At 41.5% G+C, this 22,531-nt stretch overlaps 1 protein-coding gene across 2 annotated transcripts in view; it reads left to right on the top strand.

Annotated features, from left to right (window-relative positions):
* Positions 1–22,531, top strand: part of SH3KBP1 (SH3-domain kinase binding protein 1) — a 269,084-nt gene that overhangs the window by 111,350 nt on the left and 135,203 nt on the right. The window contains exons 4-7 of one of the 2 annotated variants that reach the window (XM_008575775.1): positions 4,681–4,810; positions 5,362–5,418; positions 13,082–13,156; positions 16,732–16,937. In XM_008575775.1, coding sequence (XP_008573997.1) covers positions 4,681–4,810; positions 5,362–5,418; positions 13,082–13,156; positions 16,732–16,937 — 468 coding nt within the window. The remainder of the gene's footprint in view (positions 1–4,680; positions 4,811–5,361; positions 5,419–13,081; positions 13,157–16,731; positions 16,938–22,531) is intronic. The other variant, XM_008575774.1, reaches the window with a different exon arrangement.

Below are 22,531 nucleotides of genomic sequence, written 5' to 3' on the forward strand. Positions count from 1 at the left end.
ATTTTTCTAGTGTTTTAAATTTTTCAAAATAACTTCTCCTACTTTTCACAGGTAGGAGAAAGGACCGGTATTGAAATTCTCATTGAATTATTTCTGAAAACAATTTGAGAGAAATTTTAGAAACGGTGTGGGCCTTCCCTTAGAGTTTGATACACCGATTTCTTTCACGGCAAGAATGGCGAACAGCTCTTGAAGCAATGAAGCCGACTTCATTTGCCTGTGCGCCTCTCCCTCCGCCCTCCAGTGTGCTTCTGACTGGGCTTTGGGTCATTGGGTGAAAGAAAAGCTATAGCAGTCTTCAAATGGGTTTTTCTGTCTCGTTACTTGTACTCAGGTAGACTTCAGACTTGGTAAATCCGCTGTTCCCCTTCTCAGTACAGCTGACAATAAAACTTCAATGGTGATAAACAGGAACTGTTCTGAATAGCTAGGTACCCACAGGCAACATGTCATCTTTTCATTCACAGATATCCAGTTTAGTGCCTTACAAATATAGATAATATTTGAAAGATTGGGTGGGGTGTTGAATGAAATTCACCCAGTTTTTTTCCCCAACATCCAACAGGGCTAAGATCTAGAAACTACCTCCTTGGGCCCTGAACACACTTAGATGCTGTTGATTAATAGCAGGACACCCAGATACAAGCTAAGTGGTTTTTTAATTCAGTGTGTGGAGCACTGTGCTTTACTCTGTCTTTCTCACACACTACCAGGTGTAAGCTGCCCTGCTCTGAGCTCTGTGTCAAAGGCAGGGTTTGCTCTTGGGGCAGAGCCGTGGGCTCCAGAGCTGGCTGGGTTGGTCAGGGAGGAAGACAGGTGGGATTTCTTCTCGGTCCAGAGCCAAGACCTGCAGAAGACTCTTTAAGGGTGAGGGAGGGTGGAGGTACAGGGAGAAAGTGGACATCTGCCCCCTTTTATTACTTTCCTTGGGGCAGAAATTGTAAGCTCTTGGTGGCATTCATAACCCCTGCTGTGTTACAAAGGGACACATTTCTTTCTTCAAATATAGAAACATAAACATAAACAAGATTGATTTCTAAGTAGGGGATGTGCAGGCTCTGTATGTTCCTCTCTTTTGTTGCAGAAACTTCTTGAGGACGTGCCTTCATCTGTTTTGTTTACCAATGAATCTGTCCCGAAGTCCTGGGGCAGTGCAAGACAGGTGCTCACTAAATATTGGTGAAATTGGTTGAATTGGGCCACACAGAGCTGGGCATGGCAGCACCTAATTAAGAACAGCAGCCAGTAGAGTCAGGTCCTTTTTGCTCCTCACAGGAAGGAAAAATTTTTTTGTAGGGAAATCAGGGCTTTATAGACCTCCACGGAGGATTTCCCCCAATGCTTTCCTTGTGTGTCTTTCTTTTCTTTCTTTCTTCTCCTTTTTTAAATTCAGTGTGTGGGGCACTGTGCTTTACCCTGTGAATGAATGAATGTAATCACCCTGGGCTTTAGTGTTCGCATCTTTTTGCAGAAAGTTGAACTAGAATATCTCTGAAGAGGAATAGTGTGAGGGTGAGGATCATTTTCTCCTGTCTCCAGCCTCAGTCTCAAGAGCGAAGTAGCAGACTATGGGAAGAGACGGTACGGGACAGCTCTTATTGGTACTGGGGTCAGACCCCCCCCCCCGCCTCCCCATGAAAGGCTCCAGCTCTCAGAGAAATGAGCCTTGAGCCCGTGGTGCTATGATGGGAAGTGTTCCCCCCAGGCAATGAGCAGCAGTTTCATTGTCTGCCCCTCCACTCACTGTGTGGCTAATGATAGACCTCTGCCATTTCCCCACAGGCCACTCCTCTCAGACTGTGCTGTGACAGTGATACTGGCATCTGGGGGTGTGGTGAGGTGAAAATACCCATTTTCCCAGCAGGCAGCCCGCTGATCCCACACATCAGGAGCACTTTCCCTGGGCATCTTGGGTTGGAGCCACTCATTACTAGGAACAGGAACGTTTCAGACATCGTCAAACTGAATGGAATGGATTTGGCCCAGCTGCCCTGCGCTGTCGGGGATTATGCCAGGGACGGCTCGTTTGTGGTTCATGCCCTTGGTTTTCCCCTCCTGCCTTGTGATTCCTGGGAGAAAGAAGATCATTTTCTGGTTCCTTATTCAGGACTAGCACAAAGGACTCCATGCTATAAATCCTGTGACTATTGATATTCAGGTTCATGGCAAATCTTCCTAACCATCTTAATCCTATAAAAAGCTCCTTGAAAGAATAATACATATCAGCTGAGTTGGCATAGAAACATGGAATGATTTCAATGGAAATGCTAAGTGCCATGATTTAGAATTGAATAGTCATTGGTACAGTTGCATGTAGATGCCGTTGTCTGGATTCTTTTTTTTTTTTTGTCTGTTTTGTGACCGGTAAGGGGATCGCAACCCTTGGCTTGGTGTCGTCCGCACCGCGCTCAGCCGGTGAGCGCACCGGCCATCCCTATATAGGATCTGAACCCGTGGCGGGAGCGCCACTGCGCTCCCAGCGCTGCACTCTCCTGAGTGCGCCACAGGGTCGGCCCCGTTGTCTGGATTCTTTCCCGAAGATTTTGTGATCATGCACATGTAATCCCCACTCCGCAAGTCTGTATCCCATGAGTTCCCTAACAAGTGCTTTAAACCTATCAGTTGTTTCCATTCCACAAGCTCTATCATCTCCCCACTTTCTGGAACATCTCACCCACACCTCCCCTGATTATAGCTGTGGTTTCTACTCTTAAAGGCCTACCTTAATTTAATTTTGATTTCTTTTTCCTCAAAACCTTCCTTTAGCATCCCAGATCTCAGTGAGCTCAATTTTGTGTAACAAGTCTGATTTGTGCTGTCATGATATTCTCTCCTCTGTTTACCTTGCATTGCTAGTTTTTAGTCACACCTTTCTACTTTAGGAAACATGAGGATGTGTCCTGTACAGGTCTGTATCCCCAGCCCCTAGTGTAAAACCACAGTGCATATACCTCTAACATGGATCAAGGTCCTGCCTACACATGCCAACCGTGAGGCGTGTTCATTATCCCCATTATACAGATGGGAAAAGTGGGGTTCATTTTGGCAGGAAAAATGTGAATAAGATCACACAGCTAACTACTAAGTTTTGGAATAGGATTTGAGTGAGGCTTTTGACTCAAATTTCCTCTTTCATTGTTGTTTGAGTTATTTTAGTTTTTAAATTGTATTTATTGATTTGGGTTGGAAATACATTCATGTAGTAAAAAAAAAAAAAATTCCAAAGGGTCTAGGTCTAGGTCTCTTTTTTTTTATACCGTACTGGTAACTTAATACTTGCTTCTTCTCCAGATGCCCTTATTTTCCTCCAAGAAGCCAGCTAACTAGTCTGACTTCTGCTGTAGCATCATTGCAAAATCTTGAGATGATTCTCTTACCCTTTTCTTATCCAGCTAATTGATTGCTTAAGGCCAGCTCATACCTCAAAAGGCCTCAAATCCAAATCTGCCTTGTCTGTAATCACTGCTCCCCTGGATCCAGCCTTCACTCCCTATCCAGATGACTGCAATCCTGCTGCCCTCCCTGCCTCTCCTCACCCCCTTTCAGTTCCTCCTAGGGTAATCTAGAACCCTTCAGAAATCTTCAGGGAGTCCTTCTACTTCCTGATTGAGTTCTTAGCCCACAGATTCTTAACTTTTTTTGTTAGGCTGCCTAGTTAGTTTTGGTAGTCTGGGGAAACCATTGTCAGTTTTTAAATAAGGGTTTTAAATGCATAAAATAAAACATATAGGACCAAAAAGGGAACTGTTTATACTGAAGTAGCTATTAAACTATTTTAAAAGAGCCGGCCCATGGCTCACTTGGGAGAGTGTGGTGCTGATAACACCAAGGCCATGGGTTCGGATCCCTATATAGGGATGGCCGGTTAGCTCACTTGAGAGAGCATGGTGCTGACAATACCAAGAGTTAAGATCCCCTTACTGGTCATTTAAAAAAAAAAACAAACTATTTTAAAAGCAAATTTTGATATAGTAATCTATGTGTTTCCTTATTAATACATTAAATAACAGAGATCTCCCAGCAACTATGATAACTACCACCATTTCTTTTTTTTTTTTTTTCTCCTTTTTTTTGTCTTTTTTCGTGTCTGGCAACGGATCGCAACCCTCAGTGTCGCGCCCGTACCGGACCGGCAACAGGATCGCAACCCTCGGTGTCGCGCCCGCACCTCGCTCAGCCAGTGAGCGGGAACCGGTCTGTATGTGGGATCCGAACCCTCGGCGGGAGCGCCGCTGTACTCCCAAGCGGTGCACTGTAGCAGTGTGCCACCGGGCCGGCCCTAACTACCACCATTTCAAATGATATTTTGAGATACCCACAACATCTATGATGTGATGTAATAATATCTGATTTGTTTGGTGACCAGTCACAGGTCCTTCTAATATCTGTGTGTTACCTACATTCATAATCAAAGGAAACGCCAAATTTCAGAGGCTAACAAAAAGGAAGTGTTAATTTTTGTCTATTTTCATTTATGGGCCCCAGGTTAAGCCCCCTTTCTTAGTCTGAATCTCAAGACTCTCTGTGGTCTGCTTTCTCATTTTCTGATAACTTTAAAGGTTTGGGTCTGTCCCGCTCTCCCTGTGTGGGCTCTGCACCACCCAGATGGGAGACAAACCTGGGAACCACCATGTCCAGCCTGACCCCTGCATCTCTGTTCTTCTGTTTGCATCTGTGCAGGTAGAGGAAGGATGGTGGGAAGGTGTTCTCAATGGCAAGACTGGAATGTTTCCTTCCAACTTCATCAAGGAGCTGTCGGAGGAGTCGGATGAGCTCGGCATTTCCCAGGATGAGCAGCTGTCCAAGTCAAGTAAGGAAGTCCACCCCACCAAGCAGGAAAGGGGCCGGGGGACCGTTGGGCTCTGCCTCAGCCTCCCTTCGGTTCTGTATCCTATGCCGAGAGGCTGTGACAACAGCTCCTGAGTATTTTCTCAGTTATAATACCTTAACCCACTGCGGTTAAGTTTATCACTATAAAGGTGTGACCTACAGCCACTCTTTCTGTACATCTCTGGATAGGCGACTGCCATTCTTCCTACCAGAGTAGTACTGTCTCATGGTTGGCCCTTGTTGCTGTGCCTCCATATAATTCTAAACTGTCGCTTACTGTAAGTTCATACCTATTTTTAAAATGAACCAAATGAGATTGTCAGTATTTCTCAGCATCCCTGGAGGAACTTGGAGAAAAATGACAAAAAAAAATAATAATAATAATTGATGGCAAGAAGTGCTGTGGACAAGACGGGTGCATGCCAGTTCCCTTAAAAGTATGCCAGGACAGCTGAGTCCAGGCCCACCGTGGGTGAGCACGTGTGTCCTTCTGCAATGGTGAGAACGAACTTCAGGTCTTTCTTTCTCCAGGGCCTGAAGGTCTCCCTCCAGCTTCTCTGCTGCCCTTTCCAGCTCACGGAGCAAAAGGTCAGGACCGGGAAGCTTTGTTTTCCCAGTCGCTAAGCCAACTTCCTACATGGGCGTCTGTGTATCTCACAAGAGTGTGCCGTCTTGAGCCAAGGTCATGGGTGTGAATGTTGTAGGAAGCTCAACTGTGTCATACTGGTGTGGCACGACCTGAGGTTGTGGACATTTTTTTTTTCTTTTTTTGACAAGAGGGAGACAGCTCAGTCCTGCCAAAATAATTCTTAAATGCCTTCTTTTTCATTAAAAAAAAATCTGACTTGAATGGTGTTCTCATGTTAGTTTGTGTCTCTTTTATTTAACCAGTAGCATGACTGGACAGATACCCAATTTGGAGGTAAAGCTGTTTTCAGGGAAGTGCTCAGATGACCTCCTTGGAGTCTCAGCAACTCTGGATCATGCAGCTTGACATACATAGAAACAGCAGTACCAGCTGGTTAGCTCAGTGGCTTTAGCACTGCCTCTTCCCTCCACTGCCGAAGTCTGGGACCCTCCTACCCATGGACCTCACTCCATCCTGTGGTAGGAAGGACTGAAGGGGCATTTTGGAGCAAATGAGGTGTCTTAGAACTCCTGTTGCCTTCTCCAGCTTGGGGCAGGGGGATTCGCTACTAACATGATCCAGCTAATGAGTATGGCCTGCAGAGGAGATGTCCTTAATCCCACGATAGTGGGAATTGCTATTGCTCCCAAAATCCATATTAGAATTTTAGCTGCCCTGGTGTCTTCTTTTGTACACTGGAATAGTATCGTACCTGGTAATTAGGTCCTATAATAACAGTACCATACCTCAGGGACATTGTGGATCAAATGGGCTTTTTTGGAGGGAGGACTAAATTGGGTCATGATAATATCATTTCCATGAGGAAATGCATTATGAGTTCCAATAGCAATAATGCATATAAACTAACTCACCCCTAGAAGGCCCCCAATAAATGGTAGTTCTCATTGTCAATCAGGATAAACTGTTGGGATATAACCAGTTAGGATCAGCTGCTTGGAGGCTGCTTGCACACTGATTAGTACCGTGTTCACTGAAGCATCGTGTCTGCATTTGCAAATTACTTTGGGATTCCTCTACTGATGTAGAGAAAGAGATATGGAGAGGTATTGGACAACATCTTCAGGAGAACCTTGACCTCTTGGTATCCTGCCATCTTAGCTGTGCTCTCAGAACTGGAGGGTCAGAGACGTAATGCCTCTTGTATTTTTGGAACTATTGAAACAAACTGTCTCCTCTCATTCCACGTCAATAATGTGGACAGCTGACCTGCCTTACCCCTTTGCTCAAAGTGTATGGTGCTGGTGTTCCTGGTACAGGAGGATTAGGAAGCAGGGTGGAATAGTTTTCCCAATCATTTAGCCTTCCTTCACCTGCTCAGAAGGGGCAGTTTCTCTTCTAGGGACTTCCCCACATCCCCCAACATTCATTCAATTAAAAGCCTTCCATTTCAGGACCAGGAGAGCCCAGTAGTTTCAGCAGCCATGTTTAGTTGCCATGGAATCTGTCCACTGATGAAAGAGTTTTGAGGTCCCTGGAGACACATGGTCTCCCAACAAGGATGGATGTTTCTGATAAAGACTACATGGCTTTTGTAGTCTTCCTGTTACATATAGTTAAGGAAAAGAGGCCCTATCTCTCCATCTGTCTGTATCCATCCATTCATCCTTCTTTCTCTCCTTTCCTCTCTCTGTTTTTCATTCATTCAGTCTTTATTGAGCCCCCATTGTTACTAAGACACTGTACAAGGCATGAAGATATGTGAGAGTAGTTCAAAAAGTTCATAGAAAATAGATTTAAGAGATAAGACAATCTTTCCATGAACTTTTTGAAGTACCCTTACGCAGAGACAAATCAGACAGGTTCCCTGCCTTCAGTAAGCTCATGTTGCAGAAGGGGAACACATAGATCCACAGAAGTTCAGGAAAGTGGCACAGGAGCTCTGTTAGCAGGTGTCTGTACAAGGGTGGGGTATAAAGGCAGAGAGGCCAGTCTCCTGGGGATGTGGGGATGGTGGTGGTCACAAAGGGCTTCATAGAAGCAGATTTGAGAATAATGTCCCTGTAGCTTGCTAGATTAAAATAATCGCCTGAAAGAGAAAAATAGCATCTCTCAGTGTTCTGACAGGATTTTCGGTAGCTGTTTACACTCTGGATTTGCTTCAGTGTGTGACTGTTTTAAAATTTATATAATCAGATCAGATCACATGCAGAAATCATGTATATTGGTAGGATTTGTTTAAGTGGAACCTTTGGTTTTGGAGTGAATCTGTTTATTCTCTACTCCCAGAGAATGGTGTTAGTAGTTTCAATGTGCTTTAATTAAAAAACAAAACAAACAAACAAAAATCATTTTTGTTTTGAAATAATTATAGATTCACAGTAAGCTGCAAAAATAAACACAAAACTGTACAGGGAGGTCCCATGTACCCTTCACCCATTTCCCCCCAATGATAACATCTTGTGTAATTATAGTAAATGCATATTTACTTTTGCCATAAAGCTGAAAAAGACAAAATGTAGTTAATGCACAAAAGACATCTAACTTTTTACTTTGATATGAGCTAAAATGTACTTAATCAAAGTCTTTGTTAGACCAGCCCACTTAGTACTCTTCATAACTTAGTTTTTCACAGAGATTGCTTAATCAGTACATAGCTCTGGGACAGAGTCAAATTCCTAATGTTTGTACCATATTGGTAATTTTTAGAGATCATAGTGACGTCATATAAAAATCCCTTAATTAAAAAAAATTAAAAATCCCTTAATTTATATGCTACCAAACATTAGGGTGAGTTTTTTTTTTTTAAAGATATAAAATCTGTATCTTGGTACTTATGAAGAGAACCTTGTGTACAATGAATTTTTATATAGCTCTTTGTTTCTGACACACACACATACACACACACACACATGCTCACACATACACTCCTACCTCTATATGTGCACGTTTATTTGGTATTTGTACTCTTCACATTTCTACTTCCAGAAAGTATTTGAGGTAGTTATTGAATTTTGTGTAGCAATAGATGAATGTGATAGAAGAAATACTGACATTATATTTGTAAGGAAGTATGCCAGGACTGCTTGACACACTGTAGGGTTAAATAAATGTTTGCCATATATTTTATTTCTCTAAGGAGGCATTTTTATCTTTGCATGACAGGTGAAAATTGCTTGAAATTATTTTTCTCTTACTCTGATATATTTTTACATATGGTGGTTGGTTATGAAAACCTCTAAACCTTCTTAGATCTTTGTTCAAGTTAATCTAGTCTATCAAGGAAAAGAGTTACAACCAACAATTGGTTGATATTGGTTGATATTTTGGTTTAAATATTTTATCTCAGAAGAAAATAAATAGTTGTGTAGTAAAAAACTTTTTGCTGCATATTTATATTTGAAAACATCTTCATCATTCACAGAGCTTATGAAACCTTAAAGGTAGTGTTTAAAAAAGATTTTTATAAGCTTTTATTATAGAAAATTTCTAACATACAAAAGTAAGAATAGTATAATGAACGCCTGTGTACCCATCACCCAGCCTCAGCAATTATCAACCTATAGCCAATTTGTTAAAATTATAGCCCCGCACACTCTTCTCCTATATTACTTTGAAGCAAACTCCAGATATTATATAATTTCATCCATAAATATCTCAATATGTATCAGTAAAAGGGTGTCCTAAAATACTATTACACACATACACAAAAATTATGGCTATTCCTTAAAATAATTAAGCATATGGTCAGTGTGCACTTTCCCTAATAGTCCTTTTTGTGGATACAATTTGTTAGCTTGAATCTAGATCCACATAAGATACATCACATTGTGATTAGTTTATATGTCTCAAGTCTTTTGAATCTATAGATTTCTTCTTCATATCTCCTTTTCTTCTTGCAATTTTTTGCTAAAGAAACTGAGCTTCTTTGTCCATTAGTTTCCTGTAGTCGGGCTTTTGCTGATTTCATCTCTGCTGTGTCATTTAATCTGCATTCCTATATATGGATAATTAAATCTAGGGACTTGATTAGATTCAGGTTCGCTATATATGTGTGTGTGCATGTGTGTATATATATTTTGGTAAACCTACTTCCTAGGTGGTGATGGATAGTCCACCTGGACACTCATAATGTCTGGACATCTTTCTTTTTGAATGTCAGCAGCCACTGGTGATTATGACCCAGACCTAGTCACTCTTCAGGGCTTGCAGAGTGGTGTCAACCAGGAATTTGTTTAAAGAATGAAATGGGCTCACATGTAATAGATCAAGAGTCCAAAAAAAGTGTTTAGTAAATTAGGTTTTATAAAACAAAGCATCCAAGCAGTTGCATTAATAGTGTAGGAAGCATATTATGATGGTAGGGGTGGAAAGGAATTTAGAGATCATTTAGCCTGGTGTCAGATGAGGACACTAAAGCCCAGTGAACTTAAGTCCTGGGCATGGCCTGGCTTGTGAGTGATGAGGCTAAAATGACATGCAGGCCTTCCACACACTCTGATGTTGCCTCTATTATGCAAACGGAGCATCTGACAAATTTCAAACCCAAGTACAGTTTAGCTTGTTTCTTCTTAGTATCACAGATCATGATTAATTAATAGCCTTTTCATTTACAATTGTGCATACATCACTGTTGCCTAAATAATATGAAATAGAGCTAATTACTAAATGTTATAATCACAGAATATCCTGACTCTATAGGAGTTACCTGGGCTTTTATATGGCAAAGAAATCCAGATATAAATGTTGCCTAATTTTAATTTCATACATATTTTGTCTCACATTTAAGATATAAATGTCTTTTCTATTTTTAACATCTTTTTGATATTATTTCATTTCAAATAACTGATGTAAAACTAAAAATATTCTTGTCTTAAAAAAAAATAAAATCCTGAAGCTACAGAAACATTTTCAGTCATTTCCATAATCTTCAGAGGGAGAAAGTTTGCATTTTCTTTCTACAACCATTAATAAGCATGGGTTTTCAATTTGAATTGAATTTCTCATTTTCCTAATTCCTTATTTAAAAAGTTTAGGCTCTGATACTTTCGTGACTTGTCAAGCTAAGACAAAGATGAAGATGACTTTTTAAAATGCGTGGCAGGCTGGCCATTTAGCTCAGAGAGTGGTGCTGATAACACCAAAGTCCAGGGTTTGATCCCTGTACTGGCCAGCTGCAAAAAAAAAAAAAAAAAAAAAAAAAAATGGCAAGATACTTTCGTGACTTGTCAAGCTAAGACAAAGATGAAGATGACTTTTTAAAATGCGTGGCAGGCTGGCCATTTAGCTCAGAGAGTGGTGCTGATAACACCAAAGTCCAGGGTTTGATCCCTGTACTGGCCAGCTGCAAAAAAAAAAAAAAAAAAAAAAAATTATGGCAAACCAGTACCATGAAACAGAAATACTGTTTCGTTAGCTATAAGAAACAGATGGCTCAGTACTCCTCACCTATAAAAATGAAAGCCAGGCTGACAAATTCCACTCTGTGGCATCTCTAGACTTTTTTTCTTTTTAGTATTGGATGTTTGTTTTGGTATGATGTTCTATTAGCAAGGAAGGGCAATTAGCAAATTGATGAAGCAGTGTTTCAGGCAAACTTAGATGCTAGTGTAAGCATATGCTTTTGTGTTTGAATTTTAAAATTCTTCCCTTTTATTGTGTTTGCCTTCAGATACTAATACTTAATTGACAGTATAGTATTTCCCCCAATAAAATAAATAATCGCTTGTATTCATGATCTTTCCAGTTGCCTATCTCTTTTCCGCTTCAGGTAGAATGCCTGTGTATCCTCACCCAGCTCAGACTCCATCTCACATTGCCTTGCTGCCAGCAGAGAGGGACACTTTGCAGAAAGGCTTAACCATTCAGAGACATCAGGGCCATGTTCTACCTCAGCGATTCTCAGACTTGTTCCTGGGGAAGAACACATGGAAGTTCTGTTGTACTTGGAGGAACATTATCAAAATAGTGATATTATTTTTCTTATACTTTTTTCTGACACTGAGAGGACTGCTGCTGTTCATTTTCGGAGACCCTAGCTCACAAAACAGCTGTCTTTCCTTAGGAGTAATGTTGACTTAATGACTGAGTAAAGTTAAGCAGAGTAAAAATTCCTAAAATAAAAACTAGCCACTGTTACTTGCTCTGCTTTTGTCATCAAAGTCCTCAGGAACTGCAAGTCTAGCAAGAACGTTTGAGACACTTTGTTGTTTTTCTGGATTATTCTTACATAGCCAGTGATTTGAATGCCTAAGTTTTTGCTTTAATTGGAGGGAGCACATCTGTCCTGAAGAGCAGATTTCAAAACACGCCTATAGGATATGGACATTGGTAATACCTGTTTGCATTTGACATTGTTAGTCTCATTGTTCACAATTCCCTTCATATATTAGGAGTGCCAGGCCCTGGAAGCTGACATTGTGGCCCCTGTTGGGTTTCCCATTTTTATATGGAGTGTATCTAAGAAGTGAGACAAGTTGCTCTGTCTCTTCTCAGTTCCACTCTCTGCTTCTCTGTAAATGTAGCCTGCCTTTTTCATCTCTCAGACTTACTAGGAAGCTGTATGACTGACCTCCAGTTTGAGAATTGAATTCACAAGTCATAATAGAACTCATTTCTTAAATAATTTAGAATAATGCATTTATTAATTGAGTTTGCCTTTAGCAAGTTATTTTACCTGCCAGTAGTACTCTCTGTAGAGTGTGTGTGTGTGTGTGTGTGTGTGTGTGTGTGTGTGTTGGTGGGTGGATATCAGTGTACTCAAACTGGGACAGTATGTGTGTATTCTGTGTACTTTTTCATGGTTCCAGAGATATTTGGGCTTTAGCCATGTGTTCAGTCTTATGTATGCTATTGATAACCTCTACGTGTAACAACAACAGCAAATAGATAATTTGACATATGACACTGGGTGAGTCCTATGTCCTCATGCTTAAGTACAGACTCATGACTGGTATGGCAAAACCTCAATTATGATGTTTCAGGAAATAGTATTTTCTGGTGTCCTTGATGCTAAGCAGAAAACTTATATTGATATAAATGCCACTATCAGTTTCAAACATTATTGGAGAAGTCCTCCCCTGCCCCCAGTGTATTAATACATTTTCTTGCTTAAAGGTACCAAGGGTGACAAATCTTTGAAAGAGTATTCCATGTCTTGTTTAGAATCTTGGGGGCATGAATATCAATTTTTATCCCATAGGGCTATAAAGGTAGAAGATAAGTAACCAAGGGCCTATATCTGTATTATGCTTAGGTCATACTCTCCAAAGAGAAGATTGTGCTGTACAATTAAGTTAATTCAGGAATCTGGTTAATTGGATTCCCTCTGGTTAATTGAGGTTTTCCTATTCTTCAGTTACAGTGTTGAAATGGCTTCCAAGTTTTAACTGGGCATAACGTACATGCCAGTCATTTGCAGAGGCAAGCCCCGATTCTGGGTGCTCATTGCTATCATGGTTGCATGGGGACTTTGGGCTCATTCTGTCACATTCTTAAATTCTGCCTAATGGTTTCTGGTTAATTTTATGGATGAAGCTCTTGCAGCGGATTCATTGAAGGCAAGTTCAGTTAAAGACTCTCCCTCTTCCTTCTTTTGCCATCATTTGCTCCCCCTTTCCCCTCTCTTGTTTTTCTCTCCCCTTCTCTTCTCTCATTCACTGTCAGGAAAGACTACCTTTGAAGGGACAATTCTGTACCGAGCTGCACCGGGAAAGACGGAGGGCCACAGACGCTATTACAGTGAGTGACCTTAACAGCAGGAGGCAATTGTAAAGATAAGATCTGGGTACTTGTGTTTTTTGATGCAGCTGCCTTTTCCCGAGCTGCTCATGCTTATGCCAAGTGTCTGTGTGAACTTCTGATCCAAAGACATGGACTTATTTGCCAAAGATAAGTGCCATCTCCTTGGTGTGTGCTGCAGGAGCATCCCCACCACCAGCCCCTGGCGCTTTCTCATTTGCTTTGTGCCTCTCTCATGTATGTGACATGCGTGCATGAACCATGCGTGCAAAGAAAGGAGCAGTAGTCATGGCATATGTATTTGTCCCAGTATCTCTGGGCTTCTGGGGTGGTGTAAGATGGCTTCCCGCAGAGATGTCAGCCTCTCATGGTTATTGCTTTTTCTGAGTGGGTCATTGGAAATCAGTAAACCATTTCGTCATTGCGTGGTTCAAAGAAATAAAAATTTGGCATGAAAGTTCATGCCAGAAATGGTGTTTTGCTTTGCTCATTCAGCCAATCACCACACGGCAGACTTCTTTTGGCAGGACCAATGTATAGGTAGCCCTTTGTGTTGTGAATAAGGCTGCCAAAAGTTGAGGAGTAGGAGATGAATGAATTAATCTCATGACAGTTCCTGCTACACAGTAAGCACTATACATGTGTGTTAACTTAAAAGTGAGTAAAAATGGCTTGTGGATCTGAACTGATCAGTGCTGGATGAGTAGGGGAAATGACACAAAACTAGATGGTTACAGGACCGGTGGAAGCAAATTTGAGGAGGCTTTGTTCTTTTTATCACCCTGAAGGAAAAGCATCCATCTTAGTGTGCTTAAACGCCCATACACACCTATATACGTACATGGATGTGATGAAAGAGGAAGTTCAGATGTGAGCACCAGGACTGCTTCTCAAACTGTGTGGGATGGAGTTTCTTTTCCTTTGCATCCACCGTGGACAGATGCATGGTCCTACTGCACACGACCTTACTACACATGCAGTGTGCCACCTGTGCCTCACTTAGGGGGTTTGACAGCACCTACATTGGGGTCTGTGCCCTGTTCACCTAGATGAATCCACTGGCCACATGCCCGGAAGTCACACCAGTGCACACTATTAACACTAAAAGCATTTATAAACATACACACACGTTCTGCATTTATCTCACTGCGTACCAGTAATGAGCCCTGCATGAACTGGCCCTGGTCCACAGTCCTCACTCTGGGTTGCACTGCCCAAGAGTGTCACCTGGCATTCTGTGCATGACATAGGGACATTTTACAAGATAACATGTGTGATGGACACCAGTAGCTAAAACATGTAGCACCAAACACACATGAAAATGAAAAGACGCTTTTCTTTCCCTCCAAAGGGAAGGAACTAGATAGATTTTGATTTATTTCACCAGTGTAGATAGTCAAATGTTTAATTTCTATACTTAAAAGTGATAGAATTAAGCTTCCAGAATTTCCGGAATAAAAATCTGCCGTGTGTTTCCTTCCCAGGTCATGCTTGTGTGGTTGAATGACTGTGCAGCCTTTCCCTGTGTAATATAAAGAGTATTTCTCACAGTGATTAATATAAAGTTATTAAGATGAGCCCAGAAGGCAGCAATCCCTAAAACCAGAAGCTCAGTGAAATTAGGCTGGCAGTGGTTGAAAATGTGATGGTCCTAGCTAATGGAGAATGATGGAAGAACCCTTCAAATTCCTCTCTCTGAAGAACTAAAACAGACTTGCCCTAATCCATCTGTCCTGCTGCCTTCTGGTGGTGGTGGTGGGAGGGGAGCGGTGATGGTTTCGTTCCACTAACCATTTCTTTATTTCACCCTCAAATGGTTCTTTCCAAACCAGAAAAGAATATACAAGCCATTTATCACATAGAAAGAATCCATACGGCAAAATGAGAACATGTTAAGGGGGAAATGACACAATATTTAGACTCAAAAATTATATCTCCAACCGGGTTATTTCCAAAAACAATGAACAAATAAACACGCATGGATAGTTAAGCCAGGGGGTTCTCCATGTTTGCACACTCAGATCCGGTCCTGTGAATTGCAGCCGACCCCCTCGTTGTGGGCTGTTCCTCATTGCTCTGTCCTCGGTTCTTGCTCACAAATGCTGTTCTTTAGTTAATTAAAATGTGCACCAGTAATCTTCCTCCTCCCCTATCCTTTTGGCTTAAAAATAGCATTTTATAGAAAACAGCAGCAACAACAAATGAAACCATTGTTTTAAGGATTTGATTTTGAAACTTGTTGGCAATTTATAATGACCTTTCTATATTTCGTCTGTTTTCATTTTAACAGTTGTTTCCTGCACTGAGACTTCCTTATTTGAATGATTTCAACATTTTATGACATTTTTTGTGAGCAATTATTTGGTGTATCATTCTTATGGACTAGGAGTCCACCTTACCTGTAGGAGGACAGTGCACAATTGGCTAATAGAGAACAAAATTTGGTGGTGTACTTCCATTCCAAGGGGATTGTTATGATCAGGAGATATGTAGTAAATGTTCAGGAGCTATCCAACATGTCTAGAGGCATTTAGGGACAGGTTTAATGACAGAATTTAGTATTCCATAAAATATCCTTTGAATCCTGCTCTTTGATGGCATAATTGTACTGACCATCAGAGGAAGAATGCACACCCAGACAATAACTAGACACAAATAGGCTCTTCCTTTTAGGAACATGGTTGTGGGCAAAGCCTGGGGAAAAAAAGAATCTGGGGAGGTAAGTGTCCGTATTGTCTTGCTGATAACTATTTTATGACTTCCAACACATGCACAAGAGGTCAAAGGCATCGTGCTATGTCCCCAGTATTTTTCTTTGGAAAGGGATTCAGCTTTGGGAAAATGATGGTGTTGAGAAAGGAAAGAAGAACTATAGGCTTGGGGGGTTCTGGCCTCTGGGAGGGTGGCTTCCTTTCCCTCTCTTACAAACATGATCATCTTGCTAGTGAAACCATCCTAATGTCAAGTTTGGTTTAATGCTTTCCTAGAGAAACATGTCTGCATGCATTTATTCCATGTGAAGCCATCCGAAGAGATTTAATTCTTTGGCAGTCATAATTTTGTGTGGTTTCTTTAATTGCTAATTTGTTGAAATGGCTTTTAGCTTTACAGTTTCCCTTTAGGAAATGTTACTTGCCCTGCTAATTGCTAATTGACATGAGTCATAGAGATTGGAGGTACAGTATGTGGTACTGACTGGGTGGGGTGGCAAATGGGGGGCACGGGAAGGGTTGTTATTGCACAGACTATGGCAAAACAAATTTGGATCAGAATAAGGCCCTTGGCTGAAGAAAGGTGAAATTTCATGTGTACAAAGAGATCTGCTTCGGAATGAGCTTTTTCTGAAAAGTTGTTTTGATTCACTTCTTAAAGCTAAAGGCTGGGGGTGGGGAGACCAAACAAAACTCAGAGCCAGCCAAACTCAACATACTTAATATACAGAAAAAAGAAAATCCTGGTGCAAGTTGTCCTGGACCCAGTAACATGCTTAGAGGTGGTTCCTGGCTGGCTGTGAAGTTCTTCAGGGCTCTGGCTGATTTCTGAGCTCTTTCTCTCCCCATCCCCCCTCTCGACAGGTTTAAGGGAAACCACAGGCTCCGAAAGTGATGGGGGTGACTCGAGCAGTACCAAGTCCGAAGGTGCCAATGGGACAGTGGCAACTGCAGCAATCCAGCCCAAGAAAGTTAAGGGAGTGGGCTTTGGAGATATTTTCAAAGACAAGCCAATCAAACTAAGACCAAGGTCAATTGAAGTAGAAAATGACTTTCTGCCGGTGGAAAAGGTATGTTCAACAGTTTCTGTTTTATTTCAACATAATGTGGAATGTCCAAAAGTACATTGTGGGGTTAGCACTGGAGGCTTCTGTTCCCTCTTTGGGGGTTTTGATGTCCTCGTGTGCTAGCTGTTTGCCCTCTTCCATTTTTTAGCACTGTCTCTGCTTGGGAAGGGCTTCCCTCGAAAGGCTCATGCTCTACTTTGCTGCTTCCTTTCTTACTGATCTCTCTAGGGAATGCTTTTCAGGATGACTTTTCAAATGGGCCAGGACTTTTCCATCTCCTTCCCAGATAAGCACCTCTTACCTGAACCCAGCTAAACACACGACCGTGATAGCTTTCGGACACCCACCAATCTCTCTCCTCTCCTTGTCCATTTCTCTAGTGCTTTGCTCTTGGGTGTGTTGACTGTGTTTCTGCAGTAGGGAAAAGGAATGGTGTGTTTTATCTCTAAGAGTTAGGTGGAGACGATTTCATACTGCTGAAAGGAAGTCTCCCGCGTGTGTAAGTGATAGAAATGGCCTGTGCTGTGACTGCCTGGGTTGTTAGCATCAGGAAGCTGGCTGTTTTCTTCTGCTTCTGGTTCTGGGTTGGCAGAGGCAGACAGCATGTTGCCACTGAGTACGCGGTTGCCACAGCAACACACCCAGAGCCATGGCGCTTGTGGCTGCTGCTGACGTCTACTGTGGTACACTTCTAAGCATCATAGCCTTGCTTAGGAGTTGATAAATACTGTGGAATTTTCCAAATTATAATAAGCTACACTTGTGCTGTGCTTGAGGAATGTTTATTAGTTTGATTTAGTGCTGAAACTTTTGCTTTGGCGTTTGTGCCGGCAAGCTTGGGGGATGGGGTATTGGCCACATCTCTAACGCAAGTTTATCAGTGGCTTTTAAATGTTTTCCATTTTTTGGTGAGATGGAATTTTAAAGGTTTACATCATCATCGGCAGCTGTAGAACTACCCCCTACCCACTCCCAGCAACTTTGCCCTGTGTCATCATGCATTAGAAATAGAATCTGAAAAGAAAACTTTTGGGGCACTTAATCCCCTTAGACATGAATAAGGCAGAAAGGGCAGATACCTAGAAATTAAAGACTTTCATTTAAACTTGTCTTTGGTTGAAGCTTCTCTGAGCCAGCATTGTTCATTTCAGTACTCAATATATAATATTTTTCAAGATCTGAAAACTATCTAGTTAGTATCCCAGCTTGTGAGCTCACTTCTGTTTCACATGATCACATTCAGATCTCTATAAATATTTACAAAAGAGGAAGTTCCCATCTTGGGAAGTGTGGGAGATTAAATATGCCACCCCAAAGTGTGATTCTTTGGCATTTTTCGAGATGGTTATTCAGAGGAGCTGCAGACACAGGAATAGTTCTGAAAAGCTATTCTTTTGTACAAGAAATTTCCATCTGTCTATATTAATAAAGCAAACAAGGGATGCATACAGAGGCTTTCTCTGAGGCTCCCTTATCCAGATCTAGGAAAGATTAATTCACAGGAAAAGGAGACTAAAAGGTCTGACACTTTTAAAGGTCTGACAGAGGAACTTTTACCACAGGCTATCAACCATTCTTTCAGAGGGCTGCTACCTGAGAGACTTCATTTGCATAACAGGACAGCCTTTGCTAGACTTGTGTTTCCTCCCCTTACCCTCCCATAACCTGTCACCTCCCCCAGGAGTTCCAAGCCTCTATTCCTTTCTGTATAACATAAAAACTTCAGTCATCTGGCCTTTTTTGAGTCTCATATTTTGTGTGCCTCCCATGCACAGGTACATGCAATAAATTTGTATGCCTTTTCTCTTGTTAATCTGTCTATTGTCAGTTTGTTTTATAGACTCAAATTATTGAACCTTCAAAAGGGGGGAAAGGAAAATTCCCTTTACCCCAGTTTTTCTTCACTTTATTCAAGTGGTTGAAATGGACATGACCATTGATTCAGTCAGCAAACAGTTCATTCCTTTCATTTGTTTTATGATTCTTGATGATTCTTAGTCTTTTTCTTCTCTGTGTAGGAGGACATTGTGTGTGTGTGACTTTTATTATTGCTATTAATATTTGTTTTAAGTGCTAGTAATATATTGGGTTATTATTAATAGCAATGTCAATGTCAAATATAATACTTTCAAATTTACATCTCAGCACACTTCTTCCTTGAACCCCAGAGCCATATGTCCAACTGCCTACTTCAATATCTCCACTTGGAGATCTTAAATTCCTCCCAGTTTGTCCAGACCTGAACTCCTCATTGTTCCCCTCCAACTGCTCTACCCACAGCTTTCTCCATCTCAGTTGAAGGCAATGCCACCCCCTTCCCATTGCTCAGGAGAAAAACCCTGGTGTCATCCCTGTCTCCTCTTTCTCTTGCATCCCACATCTGATCCATCAGGAAACCCCATTAGCTCTGCCTCCAAAGTATGTCCATCATCCACCCATGCCTCATCATCTCTACTGCTCCCTAATAGGGCTTCCTGCTTCTTCCCTTCCCCCTGCAGTCCAGGGCGAGCCTTTGAAAACCAAAGTCAGATCATGCTACTCTGCTCACACCCTTGCTGAGGCTCCCCTGAGGACAAAAGTGAAAGTCCTCAACAGTGCCCATGTGACCCAAACCCCATTACTGTTCAGACTTGCTTCCCTGTTGCTATCCCCTTGCTTGTTTCATTCCAGCCTCCTTGCTCATTCTCAAACACGCCATGCACACTCTCACTGGGGGACATTTGCCACAGCAGTTTCCTCGGCCTGGGCCACTCTCCTTCTACCTGCCTACTTGGCTGCCTCCCTTTCCTCCCTATAGTCTTTGCCCAGACTGTCACCCTTTGCTTACCCTGTCACCCTTCCTGGCACTACATATTTTGTTTTCCATAGCATGTACCGCCTTCTAACAAGATATTTATTTTTAAAATTATGTTTAGTGTTTATTTTGTTCACCGATGTATACTATATGCTTAGAACAATGGATGGCACGTAGTAGGTGCTCAATAAATATTTGTCAAATTAATAATGTTAAAATTCTTAACATAGTACTTTAGAGATTATAGACAACTATAGAATGAGAGGGCTGGATGGGATAATATAACAGTTGTACAGTTATATATTATTAACTTAGTTAATGATATAGTTAAAAAAATTAGTTATATGAAAATATAGCAGTTGTATAGTTCACTGCATCTTTGTGAAACAGAGAAGGTTTATTGTATTGGTTTATTGTATTGGTGTTGATGACATGAAATGTTAACTTCATTGGAGTTATATATATATGTGTGTGTGTGTGTGTGTGTGTGTGTGTGTGTGCGTGCGCATGTACATCCTAATTCCTGATTTGTTTGCAAAATGAAACCATGTGCTGGAAGCTCCCTTAACACACTTCTCATTGTGAAGCCTCTGGGGAAAACAAACTTCCCAGTCTGCTTTTCTGGCTTTGGACAATTTTTACAACATCTAAGAGCATTTGAAACTATCTCCGCCCCCTGTTGTTGGTGCCACGGATAGTTGCGTTAGATTTATGGACCTATTATGTTATTGCACAATCTGGCATAAGAGCTGATGAGTGTGATATTGTTTTATTAGTGTACAACCTGGTTCTCATCACTTTTGAGACGGTTTTGTGTCCAAGATTTATGTTTAAGGAATAAAGTTTCCTTTGAGGATTGAGCTCGCTGTTTTGATTTTGCAGAAGCACAAATTGGATCTCTGTGTGACAGCATTTGTTAGGCGAGGCCCAAGTAGGTCTCCTGCTCAGGCTGGAATAGTTGACCTTCTGACATGGCTGGTTTGATAACCTGGATGAGGGGAAAAAGGGAATCTGACAATTATTAACAGCTGCAAGCATCATATTATACTTTCTGTTCAAGTTTGTGAAGAATTGAGATCTACTTTTCTGAGTCAGTCGATAATTTTGTGCTTGTCTTACCTGTGTTTTAACCCATATAACCCTACCCAGAGTTGATGATTAAATTATACACCAGGAGAAACATTGCGTAACATTCCTTCAACCATGCATAAAGAAGTAGAGAGTGTAGGTATTGTTACTTCTCTTATTAAGCTATAAGGAAGGACCCCACTTATCAATCTTTTTAATACTACCAAATGGATATGCCTGTGAATGATTTGTTTAATGCACCATTTAACTGAAGTATTTACAGATGAAATGATATAATGTCTGGGATTTGCTTCTAGTAGTCTGGAAGATGGAAGAGTGGGTGTGACATAGGAGAGACAAGATTGGTCATGAGTTAGTTGATAATTGTTGAAACTGGGTAGTTCATACATAGGGGTTTAATATACTATACTCTATTTTTGTATATGTTGGTAATTTCCTTTGATAAAAGGTTAGAGAAAAAGAAAGAACCTTGGAGAAAAATGTACCATTTAAACAAAACTCGGGTGTAAGTATGTGCTATATTAAAATAATGGAAAATACTTTGTGGCTGAAGAATGAACAAAGTTAAATACCAGAAGATTAGAGGGGATGGTACCATTGTCCTAGCTGACTGACCTTGAGAAAGTTGGCCTCAGTAGGGTCATCTGTAAAATAGGAATACTATTTTTAGCTATCCTACCTCATAGGACATTACAAAAAATATGTAGCTGAAAATACTCTATAAATTGTAAATATGCCTCATTTCAACTAGTGTTTATTGAGTGGTCACTGTGTGCTTGGCACTGGCAATACAGTGGTAAAGGAGACCAGATTACTACCTTCATAGAGCTACAGAAAAGTAAATGAGCAATAATATACATTATGGCAAGTGCCATGATCAGGCTGAGAACACAGTGCTGTGCTGTAGGAGCCCTTGGGTGTGACAGGAAGTGGTGAGTTGTTTAGGAGGCTGGAGACTGTGTGTACATGTGGGTGTGTACCCACTTCCTACAGGAAATGATGTTTAGGCTGAGAACCATGAGTCCAGTAGGCATTCATCAAGCAAAGGAGCATAGAGTTATCTCTGTGTTATCACAGAGTGAGAAGAGTAACATGTATGAATGCCTCGAAGAAGGAAAGAGATGGCACAGGTGGTGTGTAGAGGCCCCAGTGGGAAGTGGGGAAAGATGAGAATGGGGGAAAGAAACAGGGCCCAGATCATGAAGAGTCCTGTGAGCCTTGCTAAGGAGTTTAGAATTGATTTTGAGAACGAAGGGAACTGTCAAAGGGTTTTAAGCAAGAGAGTGACATGATCAGATAAGTGGTTTAGAGAAAGTGTTTCAACTTCAGTGTGAGGAGTGGATTACAGAAGTCAGAGTGACTAAAATTCAGAAGAGAGATGAGACTTATATTGGCTCTCCTGATAAATAGTCCCCCACCTTCCAAAAAAACAAAACAAAACAAAACAAACAAAAAAAAAGGGCCGGCCCGGTGGCGCACTGGATAGTGCGCTGCTTGGGAAGTGCGGCAGCGCTCCCACCCGAGGGTTCGGATCCCACATACAGACCGGTTCCCGCTCACTGGCTGAGCGAGGTGCGGGAGCAACACTGAGGGTTGCGATCCCGTTGCCGGTCCCGGTCCGTTACGGGGGCAACACTGAGGGTTGCGATCCGTTGCCGGACACAGAAAAAAGACAAAAAAAAAAAAAAAAAAAAAAAAAAAAAAAAGTCCCCCC

Source organism: Galeopterus variegatus, unplaced genomic scaffold (genome assembly GCF_000696425.1).
Source record: "Galeopterus variegatus unplaced genomic scaffold, G_variegatus-3.0.2 Scaffold1238, whole genome shotgun sequence".
In the NCBI taxonomy this organism is placed as follows: Eukaryota; Metazoa; Chordata; class Mammalia; order Dermoptera; family Cynocephalidae; genus Galeopterus; species Galeopterus variegatus.